Source organism: Diceros bicornis, chromosome 26 (genome assembly GCF_020826845.1).
Source record: "Diceros bicornis minor isolate mBicDic1 chromosome 26, mDicBic1.mat.cur, whole genome shotgun sequence".
NCBI lineage: Eukaryota > Metazoa > Chordata > Mammalia > Perissodactyla > Rhinocerotidae > Diceros > Diceros bicornis.
In genome coordinates, this window is record NC_080765.1 from 20207479 (window position 1) to 20227417 (window position 19939).

A 19939-nucleotide genomic window follows, 5' to 3' on the forward strand; every position below is an offset into this window, starting at 1 on the left:
AAATTACTACAAAATATAAATAGGTTCTTGACTAGATTATTTTTGACCCCCTTATTTTGCCCTTCCTCATTAATTGTATAATCTTTTACTTCATATTTCACAACATCAAAATTCTTCCTCTCCATCCTTCATCAGAACCACCTCCGGCAGAACCGGGAGAAATTAAACCGGGTGTGCCCTAAACCTGCAATCATTTTCTTATTAATGGAATCTGAGACTGTTGAACTTCAAACACACATCTGACCAAACAGCATCAGGACTCTTGTTCCTGGATACAATTGTGTTTTTTGAGGAGTTCTGTAGCAAAGGGTAGGGACACTGTGACCAAGTGTCCTCCTCCAGCAACTGCATCCCCTCGGCCTGAGTGACCAGCTTGGAGGGAGCCTGCAAAGCGGACTGTCAGCCTCTGAGGTTTCAGGCTGTGTTTCAGAGTGGGACCTCATTGCCCAGCTCCAGCCGGCTGCGCCCAAAGGTAAATGTTTGGGGACAATCATCCCTTATTTATTGTAGTCAACATCAAAGTAGCTGGGCAAGTGGCACCTAGAAAAAAACAAGATGACAAAAGAAATAAAGAGAACGAAAAGGTGCAAAGACTCATTTTGTCACTTATGGTTTTTTGCACTTCTAGCTGCGAATATAAGTATTTCCTGAAGTTCTCTTGGGATCTACATTCCTACAGGAGCATAATGTCAAACATGGATTTCAAAAAAGGCCCCTAAGTGGCTTTCGTTAATTGCAAAATCAGTGCGGAGATACCTCGCTGCTCTCACGTACCCTTATCCTAAGTGGTGGTGGAGGCGGGGAGCGTTTCCGAAGGTCGAGAGCTGTTTGCTTCTCCTCTACAAACTGGCGGTGGAGAGGCTACCGGCTTCGCTGGAAGGCGTCCACCGCGGAGTGCACGTTTAGGTCTGCAGGCCAGGAGCGTCGGGAGGAGGAGGGGGCGGGCTCAGGGAGCCCCTCCTCCGGAGGCGGGGCCGAGGTCTTCTTCCCAGCCCAGCTCTGCAGAACGAAGATCTACAGTCTCCAGTTTAGAAAATTACATGCCAAACCGACCAGAAGCAACTGCACTTCTCAGCAGACCTCGTATGACTGTTTGGTGAAGGCTCCGCCGGTCTGCACAGGTCACCTCCCTTGGAACTCCGCGACTGAACGTGGGAGCCAGCCCTCGGCCCCACTGCAGTCGGAAGGTTACAGCCGCGGGAGCCCTGGCGGCGGGGCTGCGGCCCAGGAAGGAGCAGCAGTGCCCGGGTAAGTCCGGGCATGTGTTTATATCTCGTGTGCCCAACTTTCTGATTTACCGGTCTGCCTTTTCCGCATCCAGGGCCCCTGTGATTTCTATATTTATTTTCCTTAATCGGGATAGGTAAAATATTTCATGGAATTTAAAGCCTTTCTTTTCATCAATTTACTTTTGAGTAGTTTTCACTTGTTTTATTCCACTGCTGGAATAGTGGAATATTCCACTGCCATTCATGTTAACCAAACAGCATGAATGAATGATGCAATCCTGCATAGGAGAATCATCTGTTCAAGATTAGGAAAATCTCCAAAATTTAGCTTTGCAGTGTCCGACTTTGTCATCTTCTTTCCCATTAGAATTAGAATTTTAAATAAGTGCTTAACCAGATGCATTATTGTAAAGATACAGCTTCAAGTTGGGAATTAAATAATTCATACATTAAACTTATTTACTGTATTTTCTTTATATGTGGCTTGCACATTATGGTTACTCTTTAAATATTTGACTGGTATTGGTATGAGGATCAAGGAAGATAATAATAAAATCCAAAATTTCTATATTGTATTACAACTCCCTGGTAGGTTTTCAATATAATAATGATCATAGGCCTGTCGCTTTCATGTGGATGAAACAAAGTAGTCCCGACGTTTTAGGTTTTCAAATAATTTGATACATGCCTAATAACTTTTTAAGCTAACGTTTTATTGATGCATAATTTAGTGCAATAATATGCACCCATTTAAATGTACATTTTGACAGTTTTATACAAATTTATAATCATCACCACAATAGAACATTTCTGTCACCCCTAAAAGTTTTCTAGGGCTTCTTTGAAGTCAGGCTCTCCACTCCTAGCCCTACTGACATGATTTTTGTCATTATAGCATTTGTATTTTCTAGAGTTTCATATAAGTGGATCATATTATTTGTGCGTTTTTGTGTCTGGCTTCTTTGGGTCAACAAAATGTTTTTTATATTCATCCATGTTATAGCATGTATCAGTAATTCATTCCTTTGTGTTGCTGAGTAGTGTTTCCATTGTAGGGATATACCACAATTTGTTTATTTATTTTATCTGTTGATGGACATTCTAGTTTTAGTCTATCACGAATAAAGCTGCTATGAATATATTTTCATTTCTCTTGGATAAATCTCCAGGAGTGGGATTGCTGAGTCTTATGGTAAGTATCTGTTTAACTTTATAAGAAACTGCCAAACTGTTTTCCAAAGTGGTTATACCATTTTACATCCCCACTAGCAATGTATAAGAGTTCCAATTATTCCATGTTCTCACCAATACTTGGTATTGTCAGTCTTTTTAATTTTAGTCCTTCTTTTGAGTTTATTTGCATAACTTCTTTTTTGAAATGTCTATTCAAATCTTTTGCTCATATTTTAATGGGTTGTTTGTCTTATTATTGAATGCAAGAGTTCTTTATTCTGGGTACAAGTCCTTTGTCAAATATATGTATTGTGAATATTTTCTCCCATTCTGTGGGTTGCCTTTTCTTTTTTTTCCATAGTGATGTCTTTTGAAGAGCAGAAGTTTTAAATTTTGAATAAGTCTAATCTATCACTTTTTCCTTTCATTATTCATGCTTTTTGGGTTTTATTTAAGAAATTTTGCCCACCTCAAGGTTGTTATATTAGTTATCTATTGCTGTATAACAAATTACCCCAAAATTTAGCAGCTTAAAACAACAAAAACTTATTTTCTCACAGTTTCTGTGAGTCAAAAATCTGAGAGCAGCCTAGCTGGGTGGTTCTGGCTTAGGGTCTCTTAAGAGGTTACTGTTGGCCAAGGTCAGCTTATCTGAATGCTGTATTGGGGGAGGATCTGCTTCCTAGCCCACTCACATGGTTGCTGGGAAGATTCAGTTCCTTGAAGGTTGTTGGACTGAGGGCCTCAGTTCCTCACTGGTTGTTTGCTGGAGGCCCCCTCAGCTCTGCCACATGAACCTCTCCATAGAGCAGCTACCAACATGGCAGCTGCTTTCCCTCAGAGCAAGCAGGGGCGGGGGCAAGATGGAAGACACATTCTTTTCTGTTGTTTTTGAGATTAATTCATTAAAAAAAAAAAAAAAACTTTTATTTTGAAATAATTTGAGGTTGCAAGAGGTTGCAGAGAAATCTACAGTGAACTCCTTCCTCCCCCATGTCCCTTCCCCTGAGGCCAACCTCCCAAGGAGCTGACACTGGCACAGTCCGTAGAGTTTATTCAGATATCACAGTTATACATGCACTCATTTGTGTTACAGTCTAATCTTGCAATTGATTTCACCTCCGCATCATTCTATTCACTGGAAGAGAGTCACTAAATCCAACTCACGATCAAGGGCAGGGGTTACAGAAGGGTTGGAGGCAGGTTCACTGGGGGCCATTTTAGAGGCTGCCTACCACAGTTGTGAAATTTTTCTCCTATGTTTTAGAAGTTTTATAGTTTTAGCTTTGTGTTTAGGTCTTGATTCATTTCGAGTTAAATTTTGGCGTTGGACTGCAGATTAGGGAAGAACATAAGTTCCAGGTTTTCTATATTTTATTACAACTACCAGGTAGGATTTCAATATAATAATGATCATAGTCTCGTCATTTATATGTTGGTGAAACAAAATAGGAGGAACTTTTAAAATTTTCAAATGATGTGATACATCCCCAATTAAAAATAAAGTCAAATAGCAATGTTTGAATTCCAAATTAGACGAGAAATAGGAGAGGCCTTTATAATTAAAACAATTCTCTTTTAGATGTAAAGGGTATCAGAGGAGAAAGAGTAAATTATATTAAAGAAGGAAATTGGAAATATTCATTTTGTTGTCCTGCCTTCTGAGCAGTGAGTCCTGTCTTAGGAGCAGCAGCTTCTGGGAGGGGGGGTCCCCTAGACTGCAGCTCTCCCTGGCCCATAGGGGAGTGGGATTCAGAACACCTGCTGAAGCCAGTCATGCTCAGCAGAGTGGGAAAAGAAATGCTAGACTTTCATCCCCAGGTACAGGGCTTTGAGTAAACCTTGTACTCTTCCTCCTTCACAGGAGTATCATCCCATGTGACTCTGGTGAGAGGAAGGGTACGCTGAACCCTTTCTGAGTTCAGTAAGGACTGGATTTGAACATTCTGAATTATATATTTCCTTTACTGGAAGGAGCCATTCTGGCTCTCTTCCTTTTCAGTCTCTACTTTGCTTTTCCTTGCCTCATGTTCTTTATTTTTTTTAATCTTTTTTTCTTCTGAGATTTAGCACCTTTATCTATGTCTATTTACAGTTTTAATTATGAGAATTATAATTCAAAGTTGTTGGCTTTGTTCCCATGTTATTGGGCAGCAAGACTCTTCTCTGTTTTCAGAATGCTATTGACTTTGTCTGTTCATTCTGAAGACAGCAGGAGTCTGTAATGTACCTGAGTCGGCTTTGTATTTGCATTTTGTTCCCGCAATAGATCCTCTTTCTCTTTCTTTTGCCCTTGTGCCCTGCTAATCACATGTAGGTGACTGTCTATCAGACCTGAAGTTTTTGCAGAATCAAAGCCACAGAACAGAGTGCGTTTACTCCTCTGCAGTGCCCGAAGGAGGCGGAAGTAGAGTATCCGGGGAAAGCAGTCTCAGGAAACTTTGCATCTAACCCTTCTTTGTACTGGTCCTACTAGGAGGGAGAGTGAAGCCAGACCGTCTCCCTCTTTCTTCTCCTGTGTCTGGACCTTGACGTTCATTTCCTTGTTCTCTCTTTCTAGGCTCTTCTTGCTTTTGCAGAACTCACAACATCTCTCTTAAAGAAATTTGTAGTCAGAACTTTATGCTGCATTTTTATTCAGGAAAGAAGCAGAAGAGAAGAGTGTTATCTCCTAGGAATCTAGCACTGGAGAAACGTGAGTCTTTTGTTGTTGTCATTGTTATTGTTATGTATGTTTGCCTATCAGTTAGCAGTTTACTTTTCATCTGAATAAAAAAAATTGTCTGCTGTGACCTGTGTGGTATGCATAAACTCTCAGGTTCCCTGAAGAATAGCTATTCTTTTTTATCATAAAATGTACTATAAATGCGTTGGCCCGGAACTCTAGTCCTAGTTACAGGGAGGCTCTTTGACTCTCCTCTGATCCAGAAGCTTCTCAGACTCCATTGTGAATTCTTTCAGTGCCTAGATGGCCTGAAACAGACTTGCCCCTGCTACCAAAGCTGCCCCAGATGATGTTCATCTAAGCCCATTAAGCTTTGTTCTCTAGCTGTGCTTGAACCTCTACTACCTCGGTGCCAGCTTGTATTTGTTCTCACACTGGTGAAGGTGAGAGGTCAATCCTAACAAAAGGGGAGGTTGGTGAATGTGATCTGAGGTGCCTCTTGCGAGATATGTAGATGGAGAAGTTGGAAGAGAGTTTGTTTGGGTGAGGAGGTTTTTTCTTCTTCTCCAAAATCAGACCTCCTAAGGCTGGCCCTGAAGGAAAACTTGGTTTTGTACTTTTGGAGCTGGGGGTGAGAAGGGGTTGTCAGCAGTGGCTTCTTTCCCATTTGGCCCTCTGCTTCCCCAAGATGGACCAGCTCGGGGCCAGGCAGGCTAGAGTCCTGTTCTGAGCTGCAGAAGGCAGTGGTTCAGTGGTGGGAACTGGGCCTGGGAGCTGCCACGTCTAAGCACAGAGCCTTCCACCAGGATTTCTTCCACCCTCAGTCCTGTCCTCCCGGCCCCCCAAGGGCCAGATGTGAGGGATCCAGAGTCCATTCTCCAGCAACGATTTTTCTTTGTGTGAAATTCAAATGTGCACAATTTACTTTGAAACAACTGAACTTACTCTACTGAACTTTTTTTCCCCCTATGGCTATGAGAATTTTGAATATGTATGAATTGTGAGTCACTCTTGGGGGAGACAATGAAGAAAGAGGGACCCAGAAGTGAACAAGGAGGCAGAGCATTTTACAATGCAGGTCGGAAAACTCTAAAGGAAGCTGAGGCTGTTTGCTCTGCAGTTTAAACAGGGAGTTGAAACTCGTGTAACCTTAGGAGTGGAGGGCATATCCCCTGGCATGAGCATTCATGGCCAAAGTTAAGGTCATATAATCCAGCTCTATCTCTTAGGGAGGGCATGGAGAAAGAATCAGCCTTCCAAGTAAGTTCAATGTAACATTTGTCTCCAACATCCTATTTTCTCTGTCTTTGGAACCTTAGTGCAGCCCAGGAGGCAGGTGTCAGCGATCCTGGGTCATAAGTCAGGACTAGTGTTCTTCTGGGGATATGGAAATCAGTCCTCACTTTCTTTGAGGAAATGTACGTTTCCTTTCGTGTTTGAGGCTGATGGTCTGATTGAAGCTATTGCTCGTATTAGTGGTTGGAAGGAGGCTCAAGTCGCTAGTTTTTCAACCGTGAGCAATAATGATTTGTCTAATCATGTCAACAAGACTGGGAGCCTTGCGCGTTCGCTACTTGCCAGGACTTGTGCTATGCACAGAGTGGCCTTGTGGGCTGACCTTGCCTTCTTACTAGCTCTGAGTCTTCAGGAGCCTGTCAGTTATTCTCAGGACTATTGCCTATTCTTAGTTATATCGTATTGCCTCATGCACATTCTGAAAAGGTCCTTTAGCCTGTCCCATTTATCTCATTTTAGCTTCTCTTACATCATTTGTTTGTCTGTTCCTAGCTTTCTCTCCATTTACATATGGCTCATTCTCCGTGCTCAGTGTAATTGCATTGCATTAAGCACTGCTTCTCTGCTGATAGACAGCTGTCTCTAGACTTTTATAGTGAGCCTGCCTAGCCCTGTCATATGAATTAGCTTGATTCCCTCTGGACTAGAGCCAACTTGGTGGTTTCTGAGCCACCGAGAGTGGGATATGGAGGTCCTTGGAGTTCCCTGGGTTGGTGGGAATTTGATAATTTATGAAACCTGTTTCTGTTTGCTGGTCTCCCAGAAAATGTGTGGACTTTCTTCTTTCACTGTTAGTGAATTATCACCCATTGTGTTGTCCAGCTAGCAGAACTTTGGTCTGAATTCTTGATGAAAATCTTTGACATTTCCTGGGTCCACATTAGGTTCTTATCAATTCTTAACCTTAGTTAGTTCTGCTTAATTTATCCACCTCTTTTATGTTGTCTCTGTGCATTTGAGATCCAAGTTTTAGTTCTTTAGCCATCTCTTAGAAGCTGTGTGACCTTGGGTAAAGCACTTAAATTCCTTATACTTCTATTAGTTAATCTAGGAAATAGACACAATATAGTTCCTATAGAAAAGCGTGAGACCAGACCCAGATGATGGCTTTGAGGTTTCTTCCAACTTCAGAGTATGTGATGTTGATTCTGTTTCATTAGTATTGTCATTATTGCTGGTTAAGGATTTTAATTTTAGGCTAATAGTGCACTAAATTGGAATTGTTTTGTTGAGAACAATAATCTACTCAGTTCTGTGTTAAGTTCTGACTAACTGCTTAGATTCAACTCTATTTAATTCATGAAACACCTTACTTAACACCTACTGGGTGCTGGAAACAGAAAGATAATTCAGTCAGGGTCCCTATCCTGAAGGAACTCACATTCTAGGGGAAGAATGGGAGTGATTAATTAATTAATTCTCTGAGGGAGGAGGGAGGAGGAAGGAGATAGTGTAATATAGGGAAGGTCATTTAATCTGTACCTTGAAGAATAAATAGGAATTTCCCCTTAAGACGTGAGGGATTAGGTTATTTCAGGCAGAGAGAACAGCATTTGCAAAGGTGTAGAGGAATTAAAAACCGTGACATATTTAAGGAACAAGAAGTTTTCTGTCTTCTGTGTGTATGTGTGTATTTGTTGGAGGACAAGAGCAATGGGGAATAGATTGGTGAAACAGATAGGATCCAAATCATGAAGGGCATAAACAAATTGAATAACAGAGACATTATATTAATTTATATGCTAACGATGGGGAAAGGATTAGCAAGGGCATCCTGAGGTCTGATATGATTAAGAACCTGATTTGACCTGATTTGATTCTAGAATCCTCAGCAGCCAAACCTGAATACAGGCAGGTACAGTATAGTTAAAATTAAAATGCAAATGACCATATTAAAAAAATATCTTTACCTTTTAGAAATATAGTGAAATATTTTTGTATGAAATGATATGATTTGCTTTGAGATAATGAGGGAAGGTGGAAGTCTGTGGGTGTGATATTGTAATTTAGATTTATAATAAGAAACATATATTTGGTCTTCATCCCCATGTCTGGCATAGAGCTCCTAAAACTCCTGGAATTTCCTGTGATGAGAGCGATAAAGATGTCTCTTGCTATGTTAATGAGTGACTTTTGGACTGGACCTACGGATGGGGGCTGTTTATCAAGAGAGCCAACCATGTGATTAGAGGGTTGGAACTTTCGGTCTCACCTCCTGACCTCCGGGGAGGGGAGACGGGCTGGAGATTGAGTTCAGTCACCAATAGCAAGTGATTTAATCAATCATGCCTTTGTAATGAAGCCTCCATAAAAAACCCAAAAGGATGTGTTGGGAGAGCTTCAGCGTTGCTGAATACGTGGAGATGAGGGGAGAATGGAGCACCTGGGGAGGGCACCGAAGCTCTGCGCCCCTTCCCACGTACCTTGCCCTATGCCTCTCTTCCACTTGGCTGTTCTGAGTTATATCCTTTTATAATAAATCAATGATCTATAAATAAGTAAATAAAATGTTTCTCCGAGTTCTGTGAGCTGCTCTAGCAAATTAGTCGAACCCAAGGAGAGAGTCTTGGGAACTTCCAATCTGTAGCTGCTCCCTCAGGAGCACAAGTGACAAACTGGACTTGCGACTGGCATGTGAAGTGTGTTTGTGTGGGCTCCGTTCTGTGGGACTGAACCCTTAACCTGTGGAATCTGATGCTATCTCTGGGTAGGTAGTGTCAGAATTGAGCTGAATTGTAGGACAAACTGCTGGTGTCCTAGAATTGCTTGGATGTGTGGGAAGCCCTCTCCCCCACATTGGAATTGGAGTGCAGAATTCTTTTTAGTGGGCTGTTGATGAAGCAAGATTTGCTATGCTTGTTGAAGCAGGATGATGAAAACGTGGAGTTCTTGTATTCATTCTCTCTAGTTTTGCATGTATTTGTATAATTTTGCATGCATAATATATAATATGATACATTATTTGTAAAATAAAAGTTAAAAAATGGTCAGTTGTGGGGGGCCGGCCCAGTGGCGCAAGCGATTAAGTGTGCGCGCTCCGCTCTGGCGGCCCGGGGTTCACTGGTTCAGATCCCGGGCACGCACCGATGCACCACTTGTCAAGCCACGCTGTGGCAGCGTCCCATATAAAGTGGAGGAAGATGGGCATGGATGTTAGCCCAGGGCCAGTCTTCCTCAGCAAAAAAAGGGGAGGATTGGCAGATGTTAGCTCAGGGCCGATCTTCCTCACACACACACAAAAAAGGTTAGTTGTGGGTATGAATTCACAATTATATCATTTTTGTTTATTCATTCACCCCTCAGAAATTAATTGAGCATCTACTCAAAATCAGTGTTTTGGAAAATTCTGGATCTTTAAGTATAAAGAGCCTGCAATCCAGGAATGAAGGTGACATTCACATAAATAAATTTAAGATAAGTTGGAATATTATGAATTCCATATATTAAAAACAGGTCTAGGGCCGGCCCTTTGGCTTAGCGGTTAAGTGCGCGCACTCCGCTGCTGGCAGCCCGGGTTCGGATCCCGGGCGCGCACAGATGCACCGCTTCTCCGGCCATGCTGAGGCCGCGTCCCACATACAGCAACTAGAAGGATGTGCAGCTATGACATACAACTATCTACTGGGGCTTTGGGGGAAAAATAAATAAATAAATAAAATCTTAAAAAAAAAAAAAAAACAGGTCTACATTGGGGCCGGCCCGGTGGCACAAGTGGTTAAGTGCTTGCACTCCGCTGCGGCGGCCCGGGGTTCTCCGGTTCGGATCCTGGGCGCGCACTGACACACCGCTTGTCCGGCCTTGCTGTGGTGGCATTCCATATAAAGTGGAGGAAGATGGGCACGGATGTTAGCCCAGGGCCAGTCTTCCTCAGCAAAAGGAGGAGGATTGGCAGATGTTAGCTCAGGGCTGATCTTCCTCACAAAAAAAAACCCAAAAAAACAAAAAAAGCAGGTCTACATAAAGTACTGTGGAAGTTCTGGGAAGAGATTTTTTTCCAGCTCAGGGGAATCAGGGAAGACTTTATAGTGAAGATGGCATTTGAGCTTTATTCTTTCACTTAATTCAACAAATATTATTGAGGCCTACTATGTGCCAGGTACTATTCTCAATCCTAAGGATCCAGCAGTGAGCAAAGCTGATAAAGATCCTAGTCTTGTGAAATTATATCTTAATGAGGACAGATGGATAATACATAATAAACATAATAAGTACATTTTATCGTATGTTAGAAGATGATAGATGTTACAGAAAAAAGACAAAGTAGGGACAAGTGAGGGAGATTAATGTTGGGAGTAAGGATAGGGAGGGGGAGTTGCAGTGATAAACACGGTGGTCAGGGTCGGCTCATTGAAGAAGGTGATATTTGGGCAAACTCTTGATGAGGGTATTGGCCAAGTGGCTACACGGGTGAAGAACATTCCCCCCGAGGGCACAGCTGGAGCAAAGGCCCTAGGTGGGGAGCACGTGGTGTACTTGCAGAGCAGCAACCAGTGAGGGTAGAGCAGAGTGAGCGAGGGGGAGAGGTGTGGGAGAGGAGGTCAGAGATGTAATGGAGAGGGCATGGTGGTGGTGGTGCCCGTGTTGGAGGGCAGACCTTATAGGTAATCATAAGAACTTTGGCTTTTACTGTTAGTAAAATGAGGAGCCACTGAAGGATTTTGAGCTAGAGGTGTGACATGGTTTGGCCTGTAGCTTACAATGATGACTCTGGCTGTTTTGTTGAGAACAAATACTGGGGTGGGGGACCTTTTAGGAGACTTGGTACAATCTTGGCAAGAAACATTGGCGACCCAGGCTAGAGTGATAGCAATGGATATGGTGAGAAGTGGTCAGATTTTGATTAGATTCTAAAGGTAGAACCAATAGAATTTCCTGAAAGATTGGCTGTGGGATTTGAGAGAAAGAGAAATGTCAAGGATGACTGAAGAATGGAATTGCCATCAAGGGAAAGAAGGAAGGCTGCTAGAATGGCAGTTTTTTGGGGGGAGGGAAGATCAGGAATTCAGTTTTGGACATGTTAAGTTTGAGATGTTTATTAAACATCTGAGTGGAAGTCAGGTAGGTAGCTGGAGTTCAGAGTTTGGGAGAGAGGACTGGCTTACAGGTATACATTTGGGAGTTACTGTCATAGAGATGGCACGAGCCTGGGTGAATTCATCAAGGGAGTGAGGATAGGTAGAGAAGACCAAGGATGGACTGTGGGTCATTAAGAGAACAGAAGAGAACCTACCAGCAAAGGAGCTCAGCCTCAAAGAGGGGACAGCAAGTGAACCTGGGAAGTCAGTCCTCTAAGTTGAGGAGGGATTAGCTTGAACAAGAGCGTGATGGTGGGGAGAAAAACAGATTGCAAATAACCAGTAGCATACGTGTTTAGTATTTATGTATTTTTTTATAGTTTTCTGTTGAGTGGAAACTTTATTCACATTTAGATTGATAATGCAGAGTTTAAGATTCTGCTATCTAACTGGATTCATTAATTTATCCTCTTTCCCCCTTTTAGTGGGTCTCCAATGAAACTCGTGTTTCCTTTTTGGACTACTCTCTTATAAAGGCTCAAAACAAGGGTTGGCAATTTTTTCTGTAAAGGACCAGGTGGTACATATTTTAGGCTTTGCATGCTGTACAGTCTCTGTTGCAGCTACTCAACTCATCTGTTGTAGTGTGGAAGCATCTGTAGACACATAAACAAATGAACATGGCTATGTTCTAATAAAATTTTATTTATGGACACTGAATTTTGAATTTTCTCTAATTTTCATGCCACAAAATATTCTTCTGCAGATTTTTTTCAACTATTTAAAATGTAAAAATCACTCTTACTGTACATTTTGTACAGTCATAAGCTGTACAAAAACAGGTGGTGGGCTGGATTTGGCCTACTGGCTGTAGTTTAACCCCTGGCTTAAAAAATTTTTTTCCCAGGTCAACTTCGAGCTGGATCATTCTGCCAAATGTACTGGTTAGAAATCAGTTACGAAGTGGGTTGGCCAGCTCCTTTGAGTCTGTTTTCAGCCACTGTCTATTCTAAATATAGTTAATTTGCATTATCTGTGTATGTGACATATTAGTCTCTTTGATGGGACACTAGTCTAGGTGACCTCTAGGATCCTGTTCACCCCCATGATTTAGTCCAATGATTTTCTAAAAATTCAAAATTCTTTTTGAAACTCTGTCCTCCATAGCTTCTGCAGCACTGGGGTTTCCCAGAATTTCTTCCTGTGATCTTTCATTTTCATTTTCCTTCCCAGGCTCCTGACTTGAAGGTTCTGTTCCTGTGGGCTCTGGCCACAGCCCTCTTCTTTTCTCCTCCCTACTTTCTCTCATGACTTTCATCAGGCCATGCCTTCGATTACCACCTCTACACTGGCAAGTAACAAATGTGTATGTTTAGCTCTGATCTCTCTTCTGAAGCAGAAAGGCTTTCAAGGTTTCCCATTACCTAGAAGTTAAAATCCAAGCTTCTTAGCCTGGCCCAAGGCCCTGCTTGGTCTGAACTCCTTGTGCAATGCCCAGCAGCTGGTCTGAGCTGTTGGGCAGCTTCCAGCATGTCATCCATCATTCTTCCTCCTTGCCTTTGCCCATGCTCTTCCTTCTGCCATCACTACCTTCTTTCCTTGCTGCCATCTCCCTCCCTACTACTCCCAGCACATACCAAATTGATACTCTGCCCTTTGAGAACCCACTCAGAGAGCCACTTACCCTTTGAGATTCACCTCAAATACCTGTGCCTCCTGGAAGCTCTTTTCATAGACAAGGTTAAACATTTTCTCTGTGTGCTCATAGTATCATATGCACATTTCCATTTAAGCACTTGCCTTATTGCTGTCATTATTAGGGCAAAAATAGTTGAATATTGCCTAAACATCAAATATATTTACGAGTTGGTAAATCTGAGTTCCTGGGAGCAGAGTTTGGTCTTGCTCATTTTTGTAACCCCAGAGCCTGACATTTAGAAGTTGCTTAATTTGTGTTAAAAAAATGAATGAGTCCATGCTTATGTGGGCTACACTGACTTTGAAACAAATCAAAGTATGTTGGCATTAGTAGGCAAAATTGGACCTTTTTATGATTATATTTTGTGTCCTTAAATATATTTATCTTTTTCTGTTGTAGGAGGAAAATTCTTCCAAGGATGGTCTCCCACTCAGAGTTGAGGAACCTCTTCTGTGCAGCTGATGCAGTATGCTTTGATGTCGACAGCACAGTCATCAGAGAAGAAGGAATTGATGAGCTGGCCAAATTCTGTGGAGTTGAGGATGCTGTGTCAGAAATGTAGGGAAAGTATTTAGTCACTTTATGAAATGATAGAAGAGTTTCAAAAGAGAGTGACTTTTGGATGACATGCAGGACCAGAGCCACAATTCCCTGATTTAGTCCCTGGCTATGAAACATAGGCACTAGGGTTTTTCTTCCATCACTTAGAGCTGAATTTGGTAGTGTACGTTATCCAATCATCCATTCATACAAATATTTATGGCAGAAAAAATAGTTGCCTCTGACAAACGAATATGGATAAGACACGCTCTTAGCTTGGTCAGGGGACCAATGACCATAATTAACCAAAGAGAATGGCCTGGAAGGGTTTCCCAGTGCCCAGTGCTTTGTGTCACGGTTGCGAGTGTGGCCTTAGTGGTTTCTTGGGAAGCTAGTTTTGGTTCAGAGTCTCACAGTGGATGCCTGAGTGAGAGTCCCTCCCTCCCTCCTGTCCTCCCCAGTGCCACCTGCATTCACCTGGTCGGGGACCATTTCATGTTCAGCTACATTTGATGCAAGACATGGTTCCAAAATATTAATGTGATTCTCAAGCAAACCTTCAATAGTTTATTCCCACGCCTTGCTCCCATGGCATCGTGGCATGTCTGTTGTGCAGTGGGGCTCCAGGCAGCACCTTCCTCATGGGTGGGCATTGTGAGGAGCTGGGGAGGTTAGGCATGTAAACTTCAAGGACAGCTAATTGTTGGGTCTTGCTCCTAGGACACGGCGAGCCATGGGCGGGGCAGTGCCTTTCAAGGCTGCCCTCACAGAGCGCTTAGCTCTGATCCAGCCCTCCAGGGAACAGGTGCAAAGGCTCATAGCAGAACACCCACCACACCTGACCCCTGGTATAAGGTAAGAGGAGCCCCGGTGAGGGGACTGTCTCCCTAGTAGCACCTGCATCCTCCTGAGTGTGTCTCACTATTGCTTAAGAGCTCCCTTCTGCGTGGTTCTTTCAGCACTTATGTATGGTCTTGTGTGGCTGGTTGGTCCTGCCCATGTCTGCCCCCACTCTCTGCCCAGAGAGAGCTTAAGCCTCCTCTTCATCTTGTGTTTCTAGGTCCATGGGCAGAATAGAGTTGTGGAATGGCTTCCTAAAGCAGTCAAGCCTCACCCGTTAATTTCTACTGCATTTAGAAAAACATATGTAAAACATTAATTCACCAGGCAATATACCTTGTCCACTGTACCTCGGGCAAATGCATTCAGGAGAAAAAGAATATTTTAGTTTCCTTTTCATGTTTTATCTTTTGTATTAATCAATATTTGGTATTTTATGTTTCTTTTTTGCAGGGAGCTAGTGAGTCGCCTTCAAGAGCGAAATGTTCAGGTTTTCCTAATATCTGGTGGCTTTAGGAGCATCGTGGAGCATGTTGCTTCAAAGCTCAATATCCCACCAACCAATGTATTTGCCAACCGGCTCAAATTCTATTTTACTGGTAAGACTTTAATGGTAACATTTTCCCTTTCTTATCAGTTTTAGTATTCAATATCCTAGGTAATGCCTGTTGTAATACGACTTAAGCAAAGTGGCTTCGGAGTTAAATATTGAGATAAAGGATTCTCTTGACTGATGTCTTTTGCTCCTTGGTATCCTTTGCTCTGCAGAATAGACTTAGGTCATCATCTCTCCTAGCTTTAGTATCCATATAATCATCTATCTGTATATAAATGTCTGCACTTAGTAAAATGTTAATTCCTATGTAACCCACATGACTTATTTTGCTATGCATTATATTTCAGTTTTATGAGAGCTCTCACGTATTTGAACCAGTTTAGACTCAGGGAGGAGAGTTAATTTGTTAGCAAGCCACTACACTGTAGCCGCCTTTGGAGGCGCCTCCTGGCCCCTATCTGGACCACCAGAGAGCCAGAGCTGTAGTTTTCTATGATCTCAAGGTGTCTCCAATTACGTTAAAGAGTGGCTGACATTCTTAAAACCAAATAATATTAATTTAAAAAATTTAAATGTGTTAATAGAACACTTTTGAAGGAACTATAGATAGAGAGAATTTTAAAAAGTAGAACATGAATGTGGTAATTACTGTAAGAATGGGAAATAATCGATCAAATATAAGTTGAAATCTCCTTTTAGATGAAATTATGTATTAACTTATTTTAAATTTAATTACTATTTCACGGTGTTTTGCCACCCAACAAGGTTTAAGAATTACTACACTGGAAGCTTAAAGGATAAAACTAATATACCAAGGTGTTTATGACCTAAAGGAATAACCTCGACAAGAGGTATTCATAATTTAAAAGAAAAGCTTTTTTATTCTGAGGAATAGGTATGGCAGTCCAGGCTGTGTCGATTTACTAAGGGCCATTTTTAGCTTTCTCAGTGACATTTAAGTGAGGATATCATCTATGCAAAAAGCTGGCCCTACTGATATAATTCTGAGGATCTTTAACACTGTTTTAACTGCTCTTTTGAGGTGAATATGCAGGTTTTGATGAGATGCAGCCAACAGCCGAATCTGGTGGGAAAGGAAAAGTTATTAAACTTTTAAAGGAAAAATTTCACTTTAAGAAAATAGTCATGATTGGAGATGGAGCTACAGACATGGAAGCCTGTCCTCCCGCTGTATGTATTAAGTAGACTAATATTTTTCCAGTTGTACTTTTGTTTTAGACAGGTGATGTAGAACTCAGTGAGATTCATGAGAGGTAAACAAAAACATCTAAGTATCATTGTAAAATAAAAAAGCAAAATAAAACAAATTCAATCTCAATATGTCAATTGACTTTTTGCAAACCCAAGAAAGCTTGCGAATAAGGAACTAAAAACCTTTAAAACGTTCCATGACCCTCGTCTCTGCAGTGTGGCCACCACCCGTTTAGCCCAAGTGTGTGCTAAGCAAGGTTCAGCTTCATTTCCCTAAATAGCACCACAAATACTAATGCAGCTCTTATAACTGTAACCCAAACTTTAATGTCCTTTTATATTTGATAAACTATTTCCTCATACATTATCTCATTTTCCTCATAATAGCCCTGTGAGGTAAAGTATTACCTTCTCCTTTTTACTAATTGGGGAACTCAGGCTCACGGAGGTTCCATGATGTGCCTACATTAAAGCATTTTATTCTTCTGAATTAATGTTTTCTGAGACTAGCAGGAAACAAATACTATATAGCAAGTGTCCTAAATATCAGATGTGTTCATTTCACGTAGGACTTGGCCCTTATCATCTCATTCTTTTTTTTTTGTGAGGAAGATCAGCCCTGAGCTAACATCCGATGCCAATCCTCCTCTTTTTTGCCAAGGAAGATTGGCCCTGAGCTAACATCTGTGCCCATCTTCCTCTACTTTATATGGGACGCCAGCATAGCATGGTGTGATAAGTGGTGCGTCGGTGTGCGCCCAGGATCCGAACTTGCGAACCCCGGGCCACCGAAGCGGAGTGCACGCACTTAACCGCTTGCGCCAGCCGGCCAGCCGCCCTTATCATCTCATTCTAACTTAAGAAAAACTGAACCAAAAATATAGTGGTGAACTTTTTACTACCTAGTTTCCTGAGATCTAAAAATAGTGATTGTCTTTATAAATGATGGATCAAAAGTGGTTCAAGAATCTTTTTGGATCCTTTTAACATTACTTCAGTCAGTTGAAGATAACACATCCTTAGAGATTTACTACCAACGTTGGTTGACAAAGTAATGCACACTGGGCTAGTTTAATGAGGAGTACATAGACGTAAAATGCAGAGTTCTCTCAGGGAGCTCCCAATCCCAGTGTTGAGAAATGACACAGGGCCAGCCCCGTGGCTTAGCGGTTAAGTGTGCGTGCTCCGCTACTGGCGGCCCGGGTTCGGATCCCAGGCGCGCACCGACCCACCGCTTCTCCGGCCATGCTGAGGCCGCGTCCCACATACAGCAACTAGAAGGATGTGCAACTGTGACATGCAACTATCTACTGGGGCTTTGGGGGAAAAAAGGAGGAGGACTGGCAATAGATGTTAGCTCAGAGCCGGTCTTCCTCAGCAAAAAGAGGAGGATTAGCATGGATGTTAGCTCAGGGCTGATCTTCCTCACAAAAAAAAAAAAAAAAAAAGAGAAATGACACAGTTATAAATTCCAGATGACCCTACTAGTCAGAAGATGATACAGCCTGACTGAAGCAAGAGAAAGTGGCATGCATGCAGGCGTGTAGCCCTCGAAGGTGGTCAGAGGAATCTGAACTAAAGGAAGGTTAGCAGCCACCACGGGGAGGCCTGGCAGGACTTAGGGGAGGAAGTTTCCAGAGGGAGGCAGCAGAGCAGAGTGGGGCTGTATGTACTAGGCACAGTCCTGGGCTGGACAGTGGGCAAGAGGCGGCAGGAGTGGGCCTTCCCTTCAGCAACCGCTGAAGACTCCACATACTAGCACTGTGGTGTTATCTTTAGGTCCTCAGAAGCCCTGGAGGGCTTCTGGACAGAGAAGGAATGAATGAGTGTGTTAGGACAGCTGAGTTGGTGCTGGCCTGCAGAACGGGCTGCCACAGGCAGGAACTCAGTTAGGAGGCTAAATTTAACTGGAAGGTAAGAAATCTAGTTGTTTTTTTCCCCTGTGTGGTATGAAAATAAAAATGAACAGAAAGGGCAAGTAAGAGAAGTTTGTACTTCCAAATTAGTGTATATTGTGTCTATATCCCAGCAGAAAAAAAAAATACCATTTTAAAAGATCATTGATTAAAAGAAGGTATCACTTAGTAGAAATAAATGAAATGATGTAACTTTAAATAATTTGAATGATGAAAAGTAGAGTACTGCCAACAGATATTGGGGTTGTCATCTCCTTCAGCCCAGAATCACACACCTCCCTGGGAAGGAGGTCCCTCAGGTTCACCAGGGCACCAGTCGGGAGATGCCTCCCCTGTCCTGATTCCAGGCACAGGGGGATTTCCACTGCACCACAGGCTTCTCTTTGATTTTCCCCTTTTGAAATTGCCTGGCCTGGATGTGATGGCCATCCAGTTTAGAACTCAGACATTTACCACCTGATGTGATTTCATCTTTGTAAGCAATTGTCTTGGTTTTAAGAGGGCTTAAAATCTCCTGAAGCCCACAATGTCCAGCTGAGTGGCTCTGCAGCACTGGTGCGCTTGCTCATTCACAGGGCAGGAGGAGGCTCGCAGGGAGCTGGGGAGGCACCCCGGGGTAGGCTGGGCTCACCTCTCTCTGCACAGTTTATTCTTTCAAACAACGCTTATTGCCCTAGGCTGCTACTGTATCTTTTTTTAACTGTTTCTCTTTTTTTCCTTCTTAGGATGCTTTCATTGGATTTGGAGGAAATGTGATCAGGCAACAAGTAAAGGACAATGCGGAATGGTACATAACTGATTTTGTAGAGCTTCTGAGAGTACTGGAAGAATAATATCAATTTTTGTACAGTTCATAACTTCAGGTTAATTTTAAAAGGTTATACAGTTTGATACTGTTTGCTTACAATTGCCTATTACAACTTAATGTATAAATTCAGTATTGATTATCTGTACTTCCAAGTAAACCATAGTTACGGCTCCTAGAAAATTGCTTTTTTTAACGTAGGTCCAGTATTATTATGACCATTCCACCTGGAGAGTTTTATAATCTGAATTCTTTATGTATTTTCCTGGCTATATTTTATTTGAAGCCTTTGAAAGATGGACACTAAATTAAACACCTTCACTACTGGAAATATGGATTAGGCAGTGAATTTAGGTGAACACTGGTTTTCCCTTTGGCATATAAATAAAAGTTTATCTATGTATCAGAACAGATTTGTAGAATTTTCAATTCTGCCTATCATGTATTTCAATATCCAATATTTCAAGTACTTCAAGTGTTTGAGTAGAAACAACCTCCAGGTAAGGAACTAAGGAGTCAAGACCACCCTCCCTGCCCCAGCTTGTCACAATGTACCCACCCACCCTTGTGCCCCCACCAATCCTCACACTGAGTGAAGCACTGGGCCAGAGGGATGGAAGTTCTTTTAGTACCTCTTGGAGTTTGTTATATAGGGAATGTTATAAAAGGTTTTTAAAAAAATAACAATGGAGGGGCTGGCCCGGTGGCATAGTGGTTAAATTCACACGCTCTGCTTCAGCGGCCCAGGGTTCACAGGTTCGGATCCCTGGCACGGAGCTATGCACGGCTCATCAAAGCCATGCCGTGGCAGTGTCCCATATAAAGCAGAGGAAGATAGGCACAGATGTTAGCCCAGGGCCAATCTTCCTCAGCCAAAAAAAAAAAAAAAAGAGGATTGGCAATAGATGTTAGCTCAGGGCTAATCTTCCTCACCAAAAAAAAAAAAACAAAAACCAATGGAGCCTTAAAAGTACTGACCTTAAAAAATGGATA

At 42.3% G+C, this 19939-nt stretch overlaps 1 protein-coding gene across 4 annotated transcripts; it reads left to right on the forward strand.

The window, feature by feature from the left end:
• Positions 1-992: 992 nt before the first annotated feature.
• On the forward strand, positions 993-19355 carry PSPH (phosphoserine phosphatase). Of its 4 annotated transcripts, none has more exons than XM_058569514.1 (7): positions 993-1248; positions 4963-5097; positions 13477-13635; positions 14338-14472; positions 14911-15056; positions 16056-16204; positions 18867-19355. In XM_058569514.1, the coding sequence occupies exons 3-7, from the start codon at positions 13496-13498 to the stop codon at positions 18972-18974; spliced, it is 678 nt and encodes a 225-aa protein (XP_058425497.1). In that variant the 5' UTR covers positions 993-1248; positions 4963-5097; positions 13477-13495; the 3' UTR covers positions 18975-19355. The 4 variants fall into 4 exon arrangements, with proteins under 4 accessions (XP_058425497.1, XP_058425498.1, XP_058425496.1 ...); XM_058569515.1 differs by having other exon boundaries at positions 5044-5097; XM_058569513.1 differs by lacking the exons at positions 993-1248; positions 4963-5097 and adding an exon at positions 12621-12729 and having other exon boundaries at positions 16068-16204.
• Positions 19356-19939: the final 584 nt, after the last annotated feature.

What these genes read in the sequence shown, in the direction of transcription:
- PSPH (XM_058569512.1), top strand. Translation starts at nt 12,686, where the DNA reads ATGACTTTCATCAGGCCATGCCTTCGATTACCACCTCTACACTG. An exon ending in CGATTACCACCTCTACACTG is followed by an intron (nt 12,730 to 13,476) that starts GCAAGTAACAAA and finishes TTTCTGTTGTAG; the next exon opens with GAGGAAAATTCTTCCAAGGA. An exon ending in TGGAAGCCTGTCCTCCCGCT is followed by an intron (nt 16,205 to 18,866) that starts GTATGTATTAAG and finishes TTTCCTTCTTAG; the next exon opens with GATGCTTTCATTGGATTTGG.